This window comes from Polistes canadensis, unplaced genomic scaffold (assembly GCF_001313835.1).
Source record: "Polistes canadensis isolate GaletaPanama2010 unplaced genomic scaffold, ASM131383v1 scaffold_32, whole genome shotgun sequence".
NCBI lineage: Eukaryota > Metazoa > Arthropoda > Insecta > Hymenoptera > Vespidae > Polistes > Polistes canadensis.
The window spans coordinates 521,423-535,886 of record NW_014569579.1 but is presented as its reverse complement, the minus strand read 5'-3'; the positions used below and the strand labels follow the sequence as shown (position 1 = coordinate 535,886).

The following is a 14,464-nucleotide window of genomic DNA, read 5'->3' as shown; positions in this document are numbered from 1 at the left end:
ATACATATATATATTACAAATCAATACACATCGACATTTTTTGCTCGATGTATATATTGCTATTCATGTTAATTAGAGTGAAACAACCTATATTACTTAAAAATACGAATTAATTTAGAGAATTTTCATTGTTCGATAAAGTTACACTGTTATTATTCTTTATTTTTAAATAATATTGCAAATTTTTAATAAAAATAATAACTAGTTAACAATAGTTGATTTTATCGTCAACTATAAATTGAGTTGTTTTTCAGAAATATTCGCGTAGTTAACCCGATGTAAATACAACAAATAAATAAATACAAAAAGTACAATAAATCGACTGTTATAAATAGTAATTATTATATAGCATTAGCTTGACGTGTAAATTGCGTCAGATTGTAATGTACGAGTACAGATAAATGTTTCTCTCTCGATGTGACACAATTGAGGTTAGGAAAAGAATTAATATCGAAGTGTCTATTTGATTTTAACATTAAAAAATATTTTTCACTTTTGTTAGAACAAAGTATTCATCGAAATTACAGTTGGCTGTTAATTTAACAAGTTTCATTCCAAGTGATACGAAATATAAACAAAATAATCAAAATGACAACAATAAATAAACCGTCAAAAGAAATGACACAATCTGTGTGTGCACAGATGGAAAGCTCAATGACAGATGGAAATTCTAGATGTGAATCGCCGAAACGTGGTACAACACTTTCAACTAGTACCAGTAGTTTTGAAGCTCTTGATCCTCATGATCCAAATTTAAGTCGTTTAGCTAATACAATGTTTCAAAAAACTGGTGAGTATTTACAAGAAGAACTCACCGCTACTCATGCTGATTATCGTTTACTGGAACGGCTAAATAAAGAGACTATTGCTAAGTATACAGAATTAAAGACAATATCGTCAAACGTTTCAATATCATTGGATTCTTTAAATGAAAAATATAAAAATTTACGGCCTATATTGGAGAATATTGATCAAATTGATGACAGTGTCAATAAATTAGAGCAAGCAGCTTATAAGCTAGAATCGTATTCTAAGCGATTAGAAGCAAAGTTTAAAGATCTAGAAAAAGATTTGAAAAAGAATGAAAATCTTCACGTTCGTAAACAATGTATAGATAATGTAACGAAAAGTAACGTTACAACTGGAAATAAGTCCACTTTATAATCTGATACTAATTACTGCATAATATAAGATATTTAAAATTTGTTACAAACATTAATATATAGTCTTGAATATAGCTGAATAATAGTTGTTCATTTTTAAGTTACTTATTTTAATTGAGATTAACACGTTGACTGCCAGCACTTTTTACGTGACTTTTCTACCACGCCTACACTTTTTTTCTATTATAGGATGCATATTTTGTTGATATCTTTTTACAACTGATAAACGACGTTGTATTATTGTGTTTTATCTATTTTTTATGGTGAGGTTACCGGTGACCGTCGAGGCGTTGTAGACCATTTTATGATTATTAGTTCCTTCTAAATACCGATAAAATTGAGAAATTTATAGCAACGAATAATTCCTGACCGTGAAGATTGATTCTTCTATGTGCAGAGGACATATACAAAGACCAAAGGAACCAAGTTTCATGAAAAAATATATTATATTTACTCAGTTTATAATAGTCATAATCCCCTTTGAAGAACCTCCAACGGATTTTTTTATATTTTTTATTTTCTTTGAAATTTTATCTTTGTTTGCAAGAATCTGAAAATGGATAGTTTTCAACAAGTATTTATGTTGTAAATTTAATTGTGTTATAGAAACAAGTAACTCCTAATTTTCCTTGTAATAAAAAAATTATTTTTGCATGCTCTGTATGTCATAGTTTCTTCAAATCCTTATAAAAACAATGATATTATTTAAAAATTTATCAGAATCGATATTTACTCTAATTATGTACTTTTACTATCAGTCTTGTTGAGGTCACTGGTGACCTCACGGCAGTTAACGTGTTAACAAAGTATATTTGTGCTTGCATTTACTTAAAAAAAAATTAATAATAAATAAAGTTAATAAATAATTACAAAAAAATTAGATTGTAAAATTAAAGTCCACAGTTTAATTATATGAATCATGATCATTGGTGTTCACATTTCTATGCAAATAAAAGATGTTAAAATGTAAGAAAGTGAAAATTTAGTATCTCTATAGTTCTATGCTTTAACACATGTTTTTACACAATTATTATGAAGTACTTATAAATAATTATGCACCAACATTAACATACTATTTTAATGCACTTAGCTGTTTCATTTATCTTAGATTTCCGTATATTTTTTGTATATAGATGTCAAAAACAATATTTGATTTTCTATTAGACAAAATAAGATTTAACACATTTGCATATAATAGCTAACTTATTTTCTATAAAAATCATTTTTTAACTTAATCTAGAATTTCGACATTGTCATTTAAAAACAAAGTAAGATAAACTTTCTGATAAAACTGTAGGATGTTCTTATCGCTGTTTAATATATTTTAGTCCAAGAATAAATAGTTTACTTATATTTAACAAAAAATATAATTTGTTACTATACAGAATGTAATAAATGATGAGAATTCTGTGATTTGAGAATCTGCCTAATTATTTCTATCTCTTTCTCTCTCTCTCTTAGATCCGCAATAAAAATTACAAACAATGCAAATTATTTGATCCATCGTATTTTTTTGCCGCAATATATCGTTATTTACAGACAATACTTTTCTGTTGAATTGCATGTTTAAATACATTCTGCTATTTAAATATTTATATCACTAAACGTTAAAACATTTCTGGTTGTCTTCAAATAATATGTTAGACAAAAAAAAACAAATATATTTTTTTCTTCCATAAAACCCTAGTTCTAACAAAATTAAACAGAATATTGATATAAAATTACATAATAAATTACATATAATCATTGATCATTCATAAGTAGATAATTTTCGATGCACCTTGTGTCTTTTTCGTAGAAGTAAATCATATTATTATTAACCAAAAATGTTTATGACTCCTGAGTGTTAGACTTTGTCATTAATGTTATTATTTAGGTGTTAAATTTTTTCAGAAAAAAGTATAATCACTTTAATGATAAATAATAGTAATAGAAAAAACGAAATTTGCCATTTAAAAATAAAGCACTGCAAGGTTTAGTATTATATTTAACAATCTAAAAAATTTCCAGCCATTAATAGTTCTAGCGCAATTTCAGGTGCAATTGGAAATTCTGGAATTTCTGTGCTACTATTCGTATAACGAACTTTGTAAGTAAAATACATACAGACTTTTTGAAGTACGTGAGATCTATAAAGAAAACATTAATAAAATATAAAATTCTTATGTTACAAATATTTACATAATCGACTTTGTCGAAAACTTATTAAACTTACGGAATTTCACGAAAATTAACTTCATTGGCTTCATTCTCTGCAAATTGACCAGGGCCACTAAGCATAGCCTTGATCGTTCCACTTGTTAATGCATGTTCTCGTTTCACAATAAACTCATGACCATCGCTGCTAACCAATTTTACATACATTGCATTTGGTCCTTCACAGCCACCATAAACAGGGCCGCTTTCTTGCTAAAAGTTTGTTTGACTTCATATAATTTTGCATTTATATCCGTATGAAGTTTTTACAAGTTACAATTGCACTACTATACATTTTTATATCATACAAACTGGAGTTAATACAGTGGCAAACATAGGATAAGTCATGAAAGGTAGGCTTTTAAGTAGCAAGTTTAATTTGCAGAGATAGGTACCGCATGCAGGTCAACAGATGATTTGCCCTCTTCTTCCTCAGCTTTATCGACAATTTCTTCCTCATCGGGCTTAATTCAAAGGAAAAGTTGTATTAATTAAGAGCTTTCATTTACCAGTGTTTTCCAGTGTTCCAAATAGACGCATTAATGATATCTCAACCTCTTCCCCCATAGCAGCCCAAGATACACATTTGTATGTGTAGATATACATAATATATATATACATATATACACATACATACGTGTTCATATATTAATGCACATATAAATATACACTTTATATTCACATATTTTTTACAATTGTATTATCATGCATGATTATAAACATGCTAAATATTTAAACTATGACATACCTTATCAGATTGCATATTTACATCGTTTGACATTGTTATTTCTTTATTGGATAAATAATTTTCCTAAAAATAACAAAACAATACCAGTTAGAAGGAAGAAAAATGATCTACATAATGTATAAAAAGAAGTTTTATTGTTGAAATAAATACGATCTTTTGTACGCAATTGAATACAATTTATTACTACCTACATCTATATCTAGATCATATGTAATTTATACATGTATAATAATACAGAAAACATTCGTTACTCATCATTTTTCATTAGAAAGGTTATGATTCTCTTATCATAATATATTACTATTATAAATATATAATAATAATCGAAATAGTGTCGCGTGTCAGTCGATAAATTATCGAATAATTCAATATAAATTAATAAAAAAAAATAATTGAAATAATACATACTTGAGTTGTTAGACATGATTTATCTTGATAAAACATATTCGGATAAATCACGTATATCATGATATACTAGTCGATTTTTTGATAAAAATGTTATTGAGAATAATTAGTCCTTAAATAAATACGTACCGTAATAAAAACACAATTTGTTAAAATTCAGACTATTCGATCACAGCACAGTTCGTTGATAAGAGCAACGGGAAGGCAATAATATGGCCACCAACTACTTAATCTCTTCAATAAATCACACCATAAAAAGAATCATATAGAGTTGACACTTCCATAAGACAATTTTTTTACAAATGACTTTTGTGCACCATCTAGTAGTTAAATAACATACTACTAATAAAAGTTGTTATACTAATAAAAATAATATAGTAAGAATTTACTAGATATATTAAATAATAGTATTTAAAATATCTAGTTTGAGAGAGAGAGAGAGAAGTGCATATAAATGAAAACATTATTAAAATAATTAAACTATTAAAATAAAAAGGATTAGATTCGTGTATACGTGCCTTACAAAAAATTGATTTACTATTTATTTAGAGATACGTAGCGATTTTTCTTGTTAATATTTAAATTAGTAGTGTCAAGAAGTGGCGCGGGAGAATTTTACTTTGCAATGTCAAATTAGAACAAAATAAAACAAAATCAAATAAAAATCAATATAAACATTTTTGAATTCAAATAGAAGTAAAAAACGCAGTGATATTCTTTATTTGTACTGTGAATTATGAACGAATCTGGATGTACAAAGTTAGTATAAAGTTAAGAATAATTTCTTTGATGTTATTAATAAATAATTGTAAATAAATTTTAAATCCTTTAGTTATCTACGTAACGTTGAACACGTGCGTGAGACATTGCGTTCTGCTGACATAGATGAATCTGATCTTAATGGAACAACACAGATATTATATCCTGCAGAAGATCTTTTTTCTGGTCATGGTATCAAATTGGTTGAGCTTGATGAACAACTGTTAGAAATAATTAATAAAGGAGATAGGTAACAAATTAATTTTTAAAAAATATTACATAAAAATTTCATATTTTTATATAGTTAAATTGTGGATATTGTATTATATCTTATTTAATGATATTTGGTAAGATAATTAATTTTATGGGATTTAAGTTTATCCTTTAAAGGTAGTAGTAATGAATCCGCAGTACTTTGTACAGAAAATCAGACCTATGAGATAAAAGAAGCAGAGACATCAAATTCTTTATTATTGGTACCTGATTTAATGTTAGCAGATGATACCAAGAGCTCAGCAGAGCAAGGTAGAGTGATTAAAAGATGTTGTGTAACAGGAATTTTTCATACTTACTATGAGGTATTTAAGATAATTTTTGTAATCAGTTTTATTATATTATCTTAAATTAAAGCTTCAGTAAATATTAATGAAAATTGTTTAGGTACACGAATGCAAACCTCGGGTTGATAAAATATTAACAATACTTCAACCTTCTTGTTACAATGGTAAGGAATATGAATCAAACATAGATTCAATGACACTTTATGACTGGGATAAATTAAGAAACGAGATTCAGGCTAGCGAGGATGAAATAAAACAGGCTTTAAATGATCATTTAGTAGTAATGATAAATGGTAACTTTTCATGAAATTTTGTAAAACTATAAAATTTATTAACAAATTTTGTTAATATAGTTAATTACTAAATTATATTTTATATTTTGCTATTAAGGTTTTCTTCGATTAATATCATTTGAAGCTGAGGTACGATATGTAACATATATGTTAGATTTGTTTAATGATTACTCGTGGGAAGTAGATGAAGTCGATAAAGAGGTTACATATGATTCTTTGAAAGAACTTATTGCTGAACCTATTTTTAATGCACTATTTGAAAAATATACAAGTTTAAGTGAAAAAGTTAAAGAGGATGGTAGTCCTTTTTATAGGTACTATTACAAACTTATAGATATGTGTAATTATTTTATACATTTTAAATTTTATAAATATAATTTTTCTAACATAAAAATCCTTTGTAGATACAATGAAGAAAAAGTTTGTAAACTTTTAGCTAAAGTTTTTCTTAGTGCTATACCTATTAATAAATATAATGACTTTATGGAATCTTGGAAAATGGGGGCACCTGAAAGTAAGTAAATACTAACACAGTTTTTGAATAATTACTTGTAATTTTTTTTATTAAAAACAATTTTAGAAATAGTGCCCAAAGAGGAATACTTAAGAGGAATTGCAATTATTATTTATAATAAGAGCATTATGCAAAAAGAAGTGATATCTTTCCCAGAAGAGACTTTACCCAAAAATATCAATGATAGGCTTAAAGAAATATTTAAAGTTAGAGAAAAGTGGACTCTTGAAGAAATAACTCCATATATATCGTTAGTATGGAAATAATTTTGAAATATTTTAATTTTAATACAACTTACACATTAGAAACAGTTATTTTATAATAATATTATTACAGGAAATTTGAAACAAATAAAATGAATGTGAATGGTTTATTAACTAAATATGCAAGATGTTCTATGCAAACAGGTGTTAAATATTATAGCTCAAAGCATGGTAAATAAATATGCAGCTTTCATAATATTGAGAAGATATAGTAAGTTGTAAAGTTTATTAAATATATATATAAATGTATATACATAGATATATATACCTGTATCAAATTAATGAATTATAAGACTATTATCACAAAAGATAAAACGAGCACATATTCAATGTAAATTTTATTTATGCAGTGATATTATTAGGTTTTAATTCATATTACTCATTTATGATGCTGAAATCATACGCGTAGTTTATTTTGCTTGCAATCATGATACATAGTTACATTTACACAAATTTATAAATATCTCTGAAATAAGATTATATATTGTATATTTTTATCTCCTATTTAACTGGCATAACGGTAACAATTTCGATGGTATCTTTATTTTTTCTTCTATATCTGTATCATCATGAAGATTTTAAATAGATTAGTAAGAACACAAAATCAGCTTATATGTCATCATCTTTTTAATAGACAATAAATCTACAATATATATTATACTATTAAGAAAGAGTACTTTAAAATGATATAAGTATTGCTTTTAATATATTAATTGCATAGTGGTTACAATTATTTAGAAGAATAAAGCATTTAGCAAGTCTCTTTGATTAAAAAAGCATAATTGTAATGTTTATGACGTTTAATTTTTAACATTTCACTTTTGTAATATTAATTATCATGATATTTTTTTAAATATTGTGTTATGCATTAGAGAGATGATCACATATTAACTAATTTGTGTATACTGTAGCTCACATGTAAAGTTAATGAGCAAAGTACAGATAAAGTTAAAAAAATGTTTTTTTATATTTGATAAAATAAGTGAAAATCAAGAAAATATTATAATTTGAATCATTTCTCTGTGTAAAAGAGAATTAATCAAAAAATGAAAATTATACATAGAACAAGCATTTATTATTATTTCTATAATAATATAATAATGAAGTTATTTTATACAACATGGGCATTCCTAACTGCTATGATTTTACAAGCATCTTATATAGAATCGTGAGGTGGACATTGGTCTCATATTTGAATTAAATTTTGATAACTAGATACTTTCAAATTTAGTGATTTAAAGTTAAAATTCTAATAAACGAAACTAAACTGTTTTTTTTTTTAAGTATAAAGATAAAAATATACATATATTGCTACAAGTCAAAACATGCGTATCTCAGAAGTTATATTGATTATATCATCAATATTGTTTAATGAATTAAAAGAAGTCAATTTTGTATAGTATTTTATGTACATTTAACATAATTTAAGAAAGTGTCTTATGCTCTCAAAACAGTAGCAGTACCATTAATTATATTACTGATAATTATACGAGTATACTCGTATTACTACTGGTTCCTGGGATAATAGATGGCATAACAAGACTTTGCACTACAAATTTAAGAACCTGTCTTGAGTACATAAGTACACCTTGGCACATCAAAGTTTAAAAGCCATGAATACTATCTTTTGAAATAAGAAAAATTGTAGCACAAAGTTCAAAGTTTTTTATCGTGTGCGAATATGATAATATGATGTGTACGAGTATGTATGACGTTATTGATGTTATTTATTAATACATTCATTAAAGAATGCTGCCTAAATAAAATTTTGAATTTCCCAGGAACTTAATGAAGGAATATGTTATATGTGTAAAAGAAGGGCTATTTATTTGTAGAATATTTGGTGATGCTTTATAAAAAGCATCAATGTAAATGTTATTGCAAATCGCAATAAAAAGCTATTAACAGTATCTCTATGAAAGGATGATATTGCCTAAAAATATTTTGTAGGAACTGACTTACTGTCGGAGAACGAGATTTGCTTTTTATAAAACATCTTGTATAAACGTTGCAAACTGGTATGAATTGTTAAATAATTTGCTAATAAAAATAACGTTCAGTCCCATTTTTTATATTATAATTATTCCCCATAGTACTTCTATATGTAGGAAATAGACTATCAAATTATGAACTTTTATTAAAAACAACGTGGCAACATTGTGTCTGACGAAAAACTAAACCTTTGCACGATATATGCAATATTCAACTACCAATGAGGTGATGCAATAAGACAAACAATTATCTGAACTATGAGCCATGCAAATAACAATGTTGCAACATTATTTGAACACTTATGTTTTGTTTTTATCAAGCTTTAGAAAAAATTGTAAAAAGCAGAGCAGATATACTTGCTACAGATTTATCTATTATGTGTTCTTGAATAATCGCAGTTTTTATTGAGCACACGTATCTTTTGCATCACCTCATATATACACGTATTTGCCATAACAAATAGTAACTTTAAGACTAAAACTTTGGAGTTGATTCTTTATAGTTGTGACTTAAATTATCTAATTTACTACATCTATATCTGGTGAATACTGTCCTATCTATAAGTACGCCTGGACAAAGTGTCTGTATATATAAATATTAAAAAGAGCTAAAAAGCACAAATACTAGATGTCCTGTTGTCGATATATTCATGGGACATACACAGGTAACTCATACATTATCGTCTATTTACATACGATCTAAGTAGTATTCCAAAGTATCCCTGAAATCAGTGTATATGAATATCACTAATTTAGTTTAAATGCTAGTATTAATAATTCTTTTAAGATAGTCACCTCAATGAAAGGCATCTTGTTAGCTGTCACTGGCAGGTGTTTCATTTGAAGATTTATTAGCAGTGAATACTGACTGTTGACTAACACCCATCGCGACTGACTGACTCGGATGAATAACAGGTCCCACTGTCTGAACCAAATTGCATGTTACTGGTACAATCGGTGGGAGATTAACGGAATTATTCATAGGACCTATATTACAAGATAATGATGGCCTTTTTCTTTCTAAGCTATTGGTTGCCATTTGTCTTCTACTTGTTGAATTACGTTCAAGACTATTTGTTACGATGTGATGCCTCCTCTCTAAACTAGCTCCACCGCTAATATCAGTTTGACTTCCCTATTAAATGTAAAAAATCATGTTATGGACAATATATGTTTATATATTTACAGGATTATGATAGACACAAAAAAATATAAAATAAATATGTATTAAAATTACCTGCAAAGAACGGTCAACTGATTGACCCATTCGATGTAGAAGATCTCCACTTTGGCTTTGTCTGAATGTTGTTGCTTGTCTTTCACTAGACTGGCTTCTTCTTAAAAAATGTTCACCAGATTGACTCGATCGAATGCAATGTTCTGGTGTTGAGTCTCGTGATGTATTCTGATCATTTTGCTTTTGACAAATTTGATTATCCACGTATGGATATCGAATACGAATAGAATCGATTACATCTAAGAGGTTCTTTGCATCCATTGCTAAAATATGAGCTGCAGAAAGCATTCCCCTAACGAATACAATAACAACATTAATAAAAATCATCATTATATTGAATATATTTTTATTATCTTAAACAAAATTATAATTTTACAAAAACTTACTTTCGATATTCTGCATCTAACGTGGTAGCACTATAATTTTGTGCTAATTTCATAGCCGTTACAAGCTCAGCCATATCTTTACTTAAAACCTTATGTGCCATTTCTACTTCTCTGTGCGCGGATATAGGTAATATTTCTACAAGAGCATCAACAGAGGAGAGTAAAGCCCTTAATTCCATGCCTACTCTTCTTACTAATTCTAAATACTGATCGGCTTTGCTCTGTTGAACGCCTGTAATTTAGAATTTATTTATAAGTTTGTAATAATTTGTATATGCGTACAATATACAACAACACTTTGTGATTATACATTTTATATTTGTACAAGAAACTTACCTTGCGATAGAGACATTACTGCCCGAACTACGCTAGTAGTACAATCATATACTTTGTCATTAGTTCTATCCAAATCTGCTGTTGGTGTTGGTTCCATTTTCTAAAAATTAAATTTTACATTAAAAGTAATTTATAGCAGAAATATATAGCAGTTTTAAGAAAAATAGTCGATCATATATATATATAATGAAATTGGCCACCCTTAATTTATAGCAAATAATTCATTGTACTTAATGTTAATATCATTACCTTTACAACTATTACTTTTTCCTTCTCTTTTTCAGGTCCTTTATCTGAACCAAGAGACCCTGTATTCGCAGTATGAGGCTCATGATTTGGAGATTGTGTGGCTGAACGAGGAATAGGTGGACTAGCACTTTCATCTCCACTTGTTGCAATTGATAAACGTTTCTGATAAAATAATTGAATGACAAAAAAGTAATTAAATTCGATAAGTATAAGTTAAATATAAATCTTAATTTAAAGTTATAAAAGGAATCTTCAGTACCTCTTCTCTCGCTAGCCAGCGACTATCTTCTTCAGATTGTCGTTGCTGTTCCAAAAGTCGCTGTTCTAATAACTTTTGTTCGTCATCTATACCACCGATGAAGCTATCAGCACCACTGTCAAATATCTGAGACTGTATACCTCTCTGAAATATTCATGAAAGCATCATTATTAGACATTCGTAATAAATTCGTTCAAATAAACAAATCATTAACTAGGAATATTAGTACCTTAATGAGGAAAAATAAAATATTTAAATGCGCATGTTTATCTAAGTGAAACGTTCATATGTACACAGTAAAAATTAAAGAGATGCATAATTTTCGAAGTGCAGAACTGTAAAAGGTAAGTAATGCAGTTAAATATTGCTGCATGCATGTATAAATATATATATATAATAGAACATAATATAAGTAATCAATGATAAAATAATAAAGTGTAACCGTTGGATTAATTCGACATGCATATAAAAAAAGCCTATCAAATATAGCAATTAAAAAGTATCTGGTTGACGTAAATTCTTCTTGCATGTGTAACTGAAGAAAATGTATATGTTGTAAGAGAGCATGTATTTATGTTGTTTACGGATACGCGTAGACGTTTGTGATTGTGTATGAGGAAGAGCACGTTTGCATATTGCAAAGCATATATACACATATATACATCTGCCTCAAAATAGATGTACGGTGCTACAGATACACGGAACTGTGTAATATCAAATAATATGCTTGCAGATAAAAGATGCAATTTTTCATTCCTAGGAGGCATGGTCAAACCTGATCTTGCTGTGCCTCCTCTGTCATCGAGCTGCTAGATGACATAGTGCTGTCGCTGACAGCAGAAGATATAAGTGATCCAGATAGAGTACCATCTGTAGAACTTGTCAGTGGTTCATCTTGTTTTGATGTTACGAATGTTGTGATTTTCGCTATACCAGTTGCTATTTGAGGTGTGCACGATTTAGCAATCGTTGGCGCCATTTGAGCTACTTGTTGTTTTACACCAACCGCGTTTATCACTTGTTGTTGTGTTGAGAAACCTGTAGCACTGTACTGAACTTGCGTTTGTTCCGTAGGAGCATTATAACCAGAATGTTGACCTAAGATGAAGTTAGGAACATGTGACTGAGTGTGCTGTTGGCTACTTTGTTGAATCATGACACCTGGTGCAGCAATGCGAGACTGAATGCCATGAGCTTGAGTTACTCCAAATGATTGATGCTGGTTCGCGGTAACGTTCAGGGATGCTGGCGATTGGCTATTTGTTATTCCACTTTGCACTTGCGGTATATAATTTGGCATTTGCACCTTTTGTGCTTGAACAACCGTAACCGATGTGGCATGGGCTGTGTATATTGGATTGGCACTGCTTGTTTGATTCTGTTGCATCGTATGTTGCGATGATGTGTAAGAAAGAGATTGTGGTTGTAAAAGAGGTTGGCGTTGGATATTTTGTGTTTGTTGCGTTCGCGGAATATATATGTGTTGTTGCCCCATTTGATTAACATTAGAATATATTTGTTGATGTTGATAGTTTTGGGGATAAAGTGGCTGAGATTGCAAGTTTTGAACTGGTGTTGGACTATAAACTAATTGACTTCTTCCACTTGGAACAAACGATGTAGCTGAACTAACGCATGTTATATCTCCACCACTTTGATTCTGAGCACTTTGTGCTCGGAATTTTAAAACAGGGCCATACAAACATTCCGCATTGGCAGTGGATATTGGAACGTTAACTGTATTAATACGAGGAGATCCTGTAGCGGTAACAGTGTTTGAAGTAGATGAACTACTAGGAATTATGGGTTGCTGACCACTTGCATATGCTTGGCTTGTGATATTAGTGGAGTGCTGACCAAGATTAGATGATTGAGCATGCATGCCACTCACAAACTGAGTTTGATTATTTAAGCTGCTAGGGCCAAAATTGCCTGGATTTTCACCAAAGTTACCACCTACGCTGGGACTTTGACTGAGATTACCTACAATAGCTGAACTTTGTGTAAAATTAGCCACAGGACCGTATATTTCACCGCAAGCAGTAGTCGTAATAGGTATCGGATTGGATACTGAAAATTTCTGCACAGGTGAATATAAATCTCCTGTGACATTACTGACGACCTTTGAGCTTACTGCATATAAGTTTTGCATCTCTTTAATCTTTTGTTGTTTTCTACCGGCAGCTGGCGATTGTGTCTGCGCTGTGTCTGAAATATTGAGACTCGACATGAGGGGAGAAACAGTGTCTGAGGAGTCTAAAGAATCTAGATTAGTGTCGGACAAAGTTGAGTCTCCTGACTGTGTGTCATGAGAAGCAGTAGGCTCGGAAATCGTTGGGTCGAAAAAGGGTAAATCTGAGACAACGGCAGTAGTCAAGACTTGGTCTTCGTCTTGAAATTGTACAGCGAGTGTGTTAAATGGAGAGGCAGGAGTAGTGTAGACAGAGGGACATACCCCCCTAGTTTGATTATCCTTAAGAAGTTGAGCAAGAACTTCCGGACTCTGTGCTACGATATAAGTAGAGACAGGTGCAGCTGCTGTTAATTGTGCTGAGTCTGCTGCTGTATTTTGTGGTTGTCTGGAAGGTTTCGGAGGTGGAACTTCGTCTGCACCTGCAAAAAATATTATTTCAAACTTCAATGAATATTTTGCCATTGCTAAGTAAAATGAATAATTTATATGAATGTACTATCTTCTCTTACCCCAAGACATGGCTTGTACTCTTCTATTTTCTCGTCTCATAGTCTCTTGTTGTTGATGTTTCTCTTCTAACAAAATTTCACTGTAACATAGATCGTCGAATGTCAGAATTATTTTATTCAATTATCTTAAAAGTTGTCTGTTAAAAACTTACTGTAAAGTTTCTCTAATTTCTTTGAACGTTGGTCGTTTGCTAGGTTCATAACTCCAACACTGAGACATCAAGGAATATAAGCGTGGAGGGCAGTGATTAGGAAGCGCTAGTCTTTCACCATTTTCTAGCTTACGAATGACTTCGTTATTTTTTACACCTTGGAATGGTTTAACACCTAACATTAATATCTCCCACATACAAACACCTGAAATTATAAAATATTGTACAAAAAAAAAATGTTGAATTGAAA

At 29.5% G+C, this 14,464-nt stretch overlaps 4 protein-coding genes across 13 annotated transcripts in view; 2 read left to right on the top strand and 2 right to left on the bottom strand.

The window, feature by feature from the left end:
• On the top strand, positions 1 to 2,581 carry LOC106784227 (biogenesis of lysosome-related organelles complex 1 subunit 2). 2 transcript variants are annotated; one of them, XM_014743551.1, is made up of 2 exons: positions 1 to 431; positions 528 to 2,581. In XM_014743551.1, exon 2 carries the CDS (start codon positions 589 to 591, stop codon positions 1,162 to 1,164), a length of 576 nt encoding a protein of 191 aa, XP_014599037.1. In that variant the 5' UTR covers positions 1 to 431; positions 528 to 588; the 3' UTR covers positions 1,165 to 2,581. The 2 variants fall into 2 exon arrangements, with proteins under 2 accessions (XP_014599037.1, XP_014599036.1); XM_014743550.1 differs by having other exon boundaries at positions 28 to 431; positions 503 to 2,581.
• Positions 2,045 to 4,762, bottom strand: LOC106784228 (transcription elongation factor B polypeptide 1). Of its 2 annotated transcripts, XM_014743553.1 has the most exons (5): positions 4,642 to 4,753; positions 4,108 to 4,170; positions 3,755 to 3,823; positions 3,379 to 3,572; positions 2,045 to 3,292 (listed from the first exon to the last, which is right to left on the bottom strand). In XM_014743553.1, the coding sequence occupies exons 2-5, from the start codon at positions 4,138 to 4,140 to the stop codon at positions 3,151 to 3,153; spliced, it is 438 nt and encodes a 145-aa protein (XP_014599039.1). In that variant the 5' UTR covers positions 4,141 to 4,170; positions 4,642 to 4,753; the 3' UTR covers positions 2,045 to 3,150. The 2 variants fall into 2 exon arrangements, with proteins under 2 accessions (XP_014599039.1, XP_014599040.1); XM_014743554.1 differs by lacking the exon at positions 3,755 to 3,823 and having other exon boundaries at positions 4,642 to 4,762.
• A 163-nt stretch (positions 4,763 to 4,925) lies between these two features.
• On the top strand, positions 4,926 to 7,204 carry LOC106784225 (sister chromatid cohesion protein DCC1). The gene is made up of 8 exons (XM_014743548.1): positions 4,926 to 5,271; positions 5,345 to 5,521; positions 5,648 to 5,849; positions 5,932 to 6,124; positions 6,222 to 6,438; positions 6,529 to 6,638; positions 6,705 to 6,888; positions 6,975 to 7,204. The coding sequence occupies exons 1-8, from the start codon at positions 5,249 to 5,251 to the stop codon at positions 7,078 to 7,080; spliced, it is 1,212 nt and encodes a 403-aa protein (XP_014599034.1). The 5' UTR covers positions 4,926 to 5,248; the 3' UTR covers positions 7,081 to 7,204.
• An 86-nt stretch (positions 7,205 to 7,290) lies between these two features.
• The window catches only part of LOC106784223 (focal adhesion kinase 1), a 75,828-nt gene continuing 68,654 nt past the window's right edge, over positions 7,291 to 14,464 (bottom strand). For 7 of the 8 annotated variants that reach the window (XM_014743547.1, XM_014743546.1, XM_014743545.1 and 4 more), the window contains 10 exons: positions 14,215 to 14,419; positions 14,063 to 14,142; positions 12,135 to 13,972; positions 11,360 to 11,503; positions 11,101 to 11,262; positions 10,852 to 10,951; positions 10,516 to 10,747; positions 10,130 to 10,421; positions 9,688 to 10,027; positions 7,291 to 9,614 (listed from right to left, as the gene is read on the bottom strand). In XM_014743547.1, the coding sequence (XP_014599033.1) occupies positions 9,707 to 10,027; positions 10,130 to 10,421; positions 10,516 to 10,747; positions 10,852 to 10,951; positions 11,101 to 11,262; positions 11,360 to 11,503; positions 12,135 to 13,972; positions 14,063 to 14,142; positions 14,215 to 14,419 (3,374 nt within the window). In that variant the 3' untranslated portion in view covers positions 7,291 to 9,614; positions 9,688 to 9,706. The remainder of the gene's footprint in view (positions 9,615 to 9,687; positions 10,028 to 10,129; positions 10,422 to 10,515; positions 10,748 to 10,851; positions 10,952 to 11,100; positions 11,263 to 11,359; positions 11,504 to 12,134; positions 13,973 to 14,062; positions 14,143 to 14,214; positions 14,420 to 14,464) is intronic. The other variant, XR_001381398.1, reaches the window with a different exon arrangement.

Bases quoted from the DNA above. Each gene is read 5' to 3' on its own strand.
- LOC106784227 (XM_014743551.1), top strand. From the start codon at position 589: ATGACAACAATAAATAAACCGTCAAAAGAAATGACACAATCTGTGTGT.
- LOC106784228 (XM_014743553.1), bottom strand. From the start codon at position 4,140: ATGTCAAACGATGTAAATATGCAATCTGATAAG. The intron at 3,573-3,754 runs GTACCTATCTCT...ACAAACTTTTAG, and splicing joins CATCTGTTGACCTGCATGCG to CAAGAAAGCGGCCCTGTTTA. The intron at 3,293-3,378 runs GTAAGTTTAATA...TTTTCTTTATAG, and splicing joins GTTAATTTTCGTGAAATTCC to ATCTCACGTACTTCAAAAAG.
- LOC106784225 (XM_014743548.1), top strand. From the start codon at position 5,249: ATGAACGAATCTGGATGTACAAA. The intron at 5,522-5,647 runs GTAACAAATTAA...ATGGGATTTAAG, and splicing joins ATAATTAATAAAGGAGATAG to TTTATCCTTTAAAGGTAGTA. The intron at 5,850-5,931 runs GTATTTAAGATA...AAAATTGTTTAG, and splicing joins TTTTTCATACTTACTATGAG to GTACACGAATGCAAACCTCG.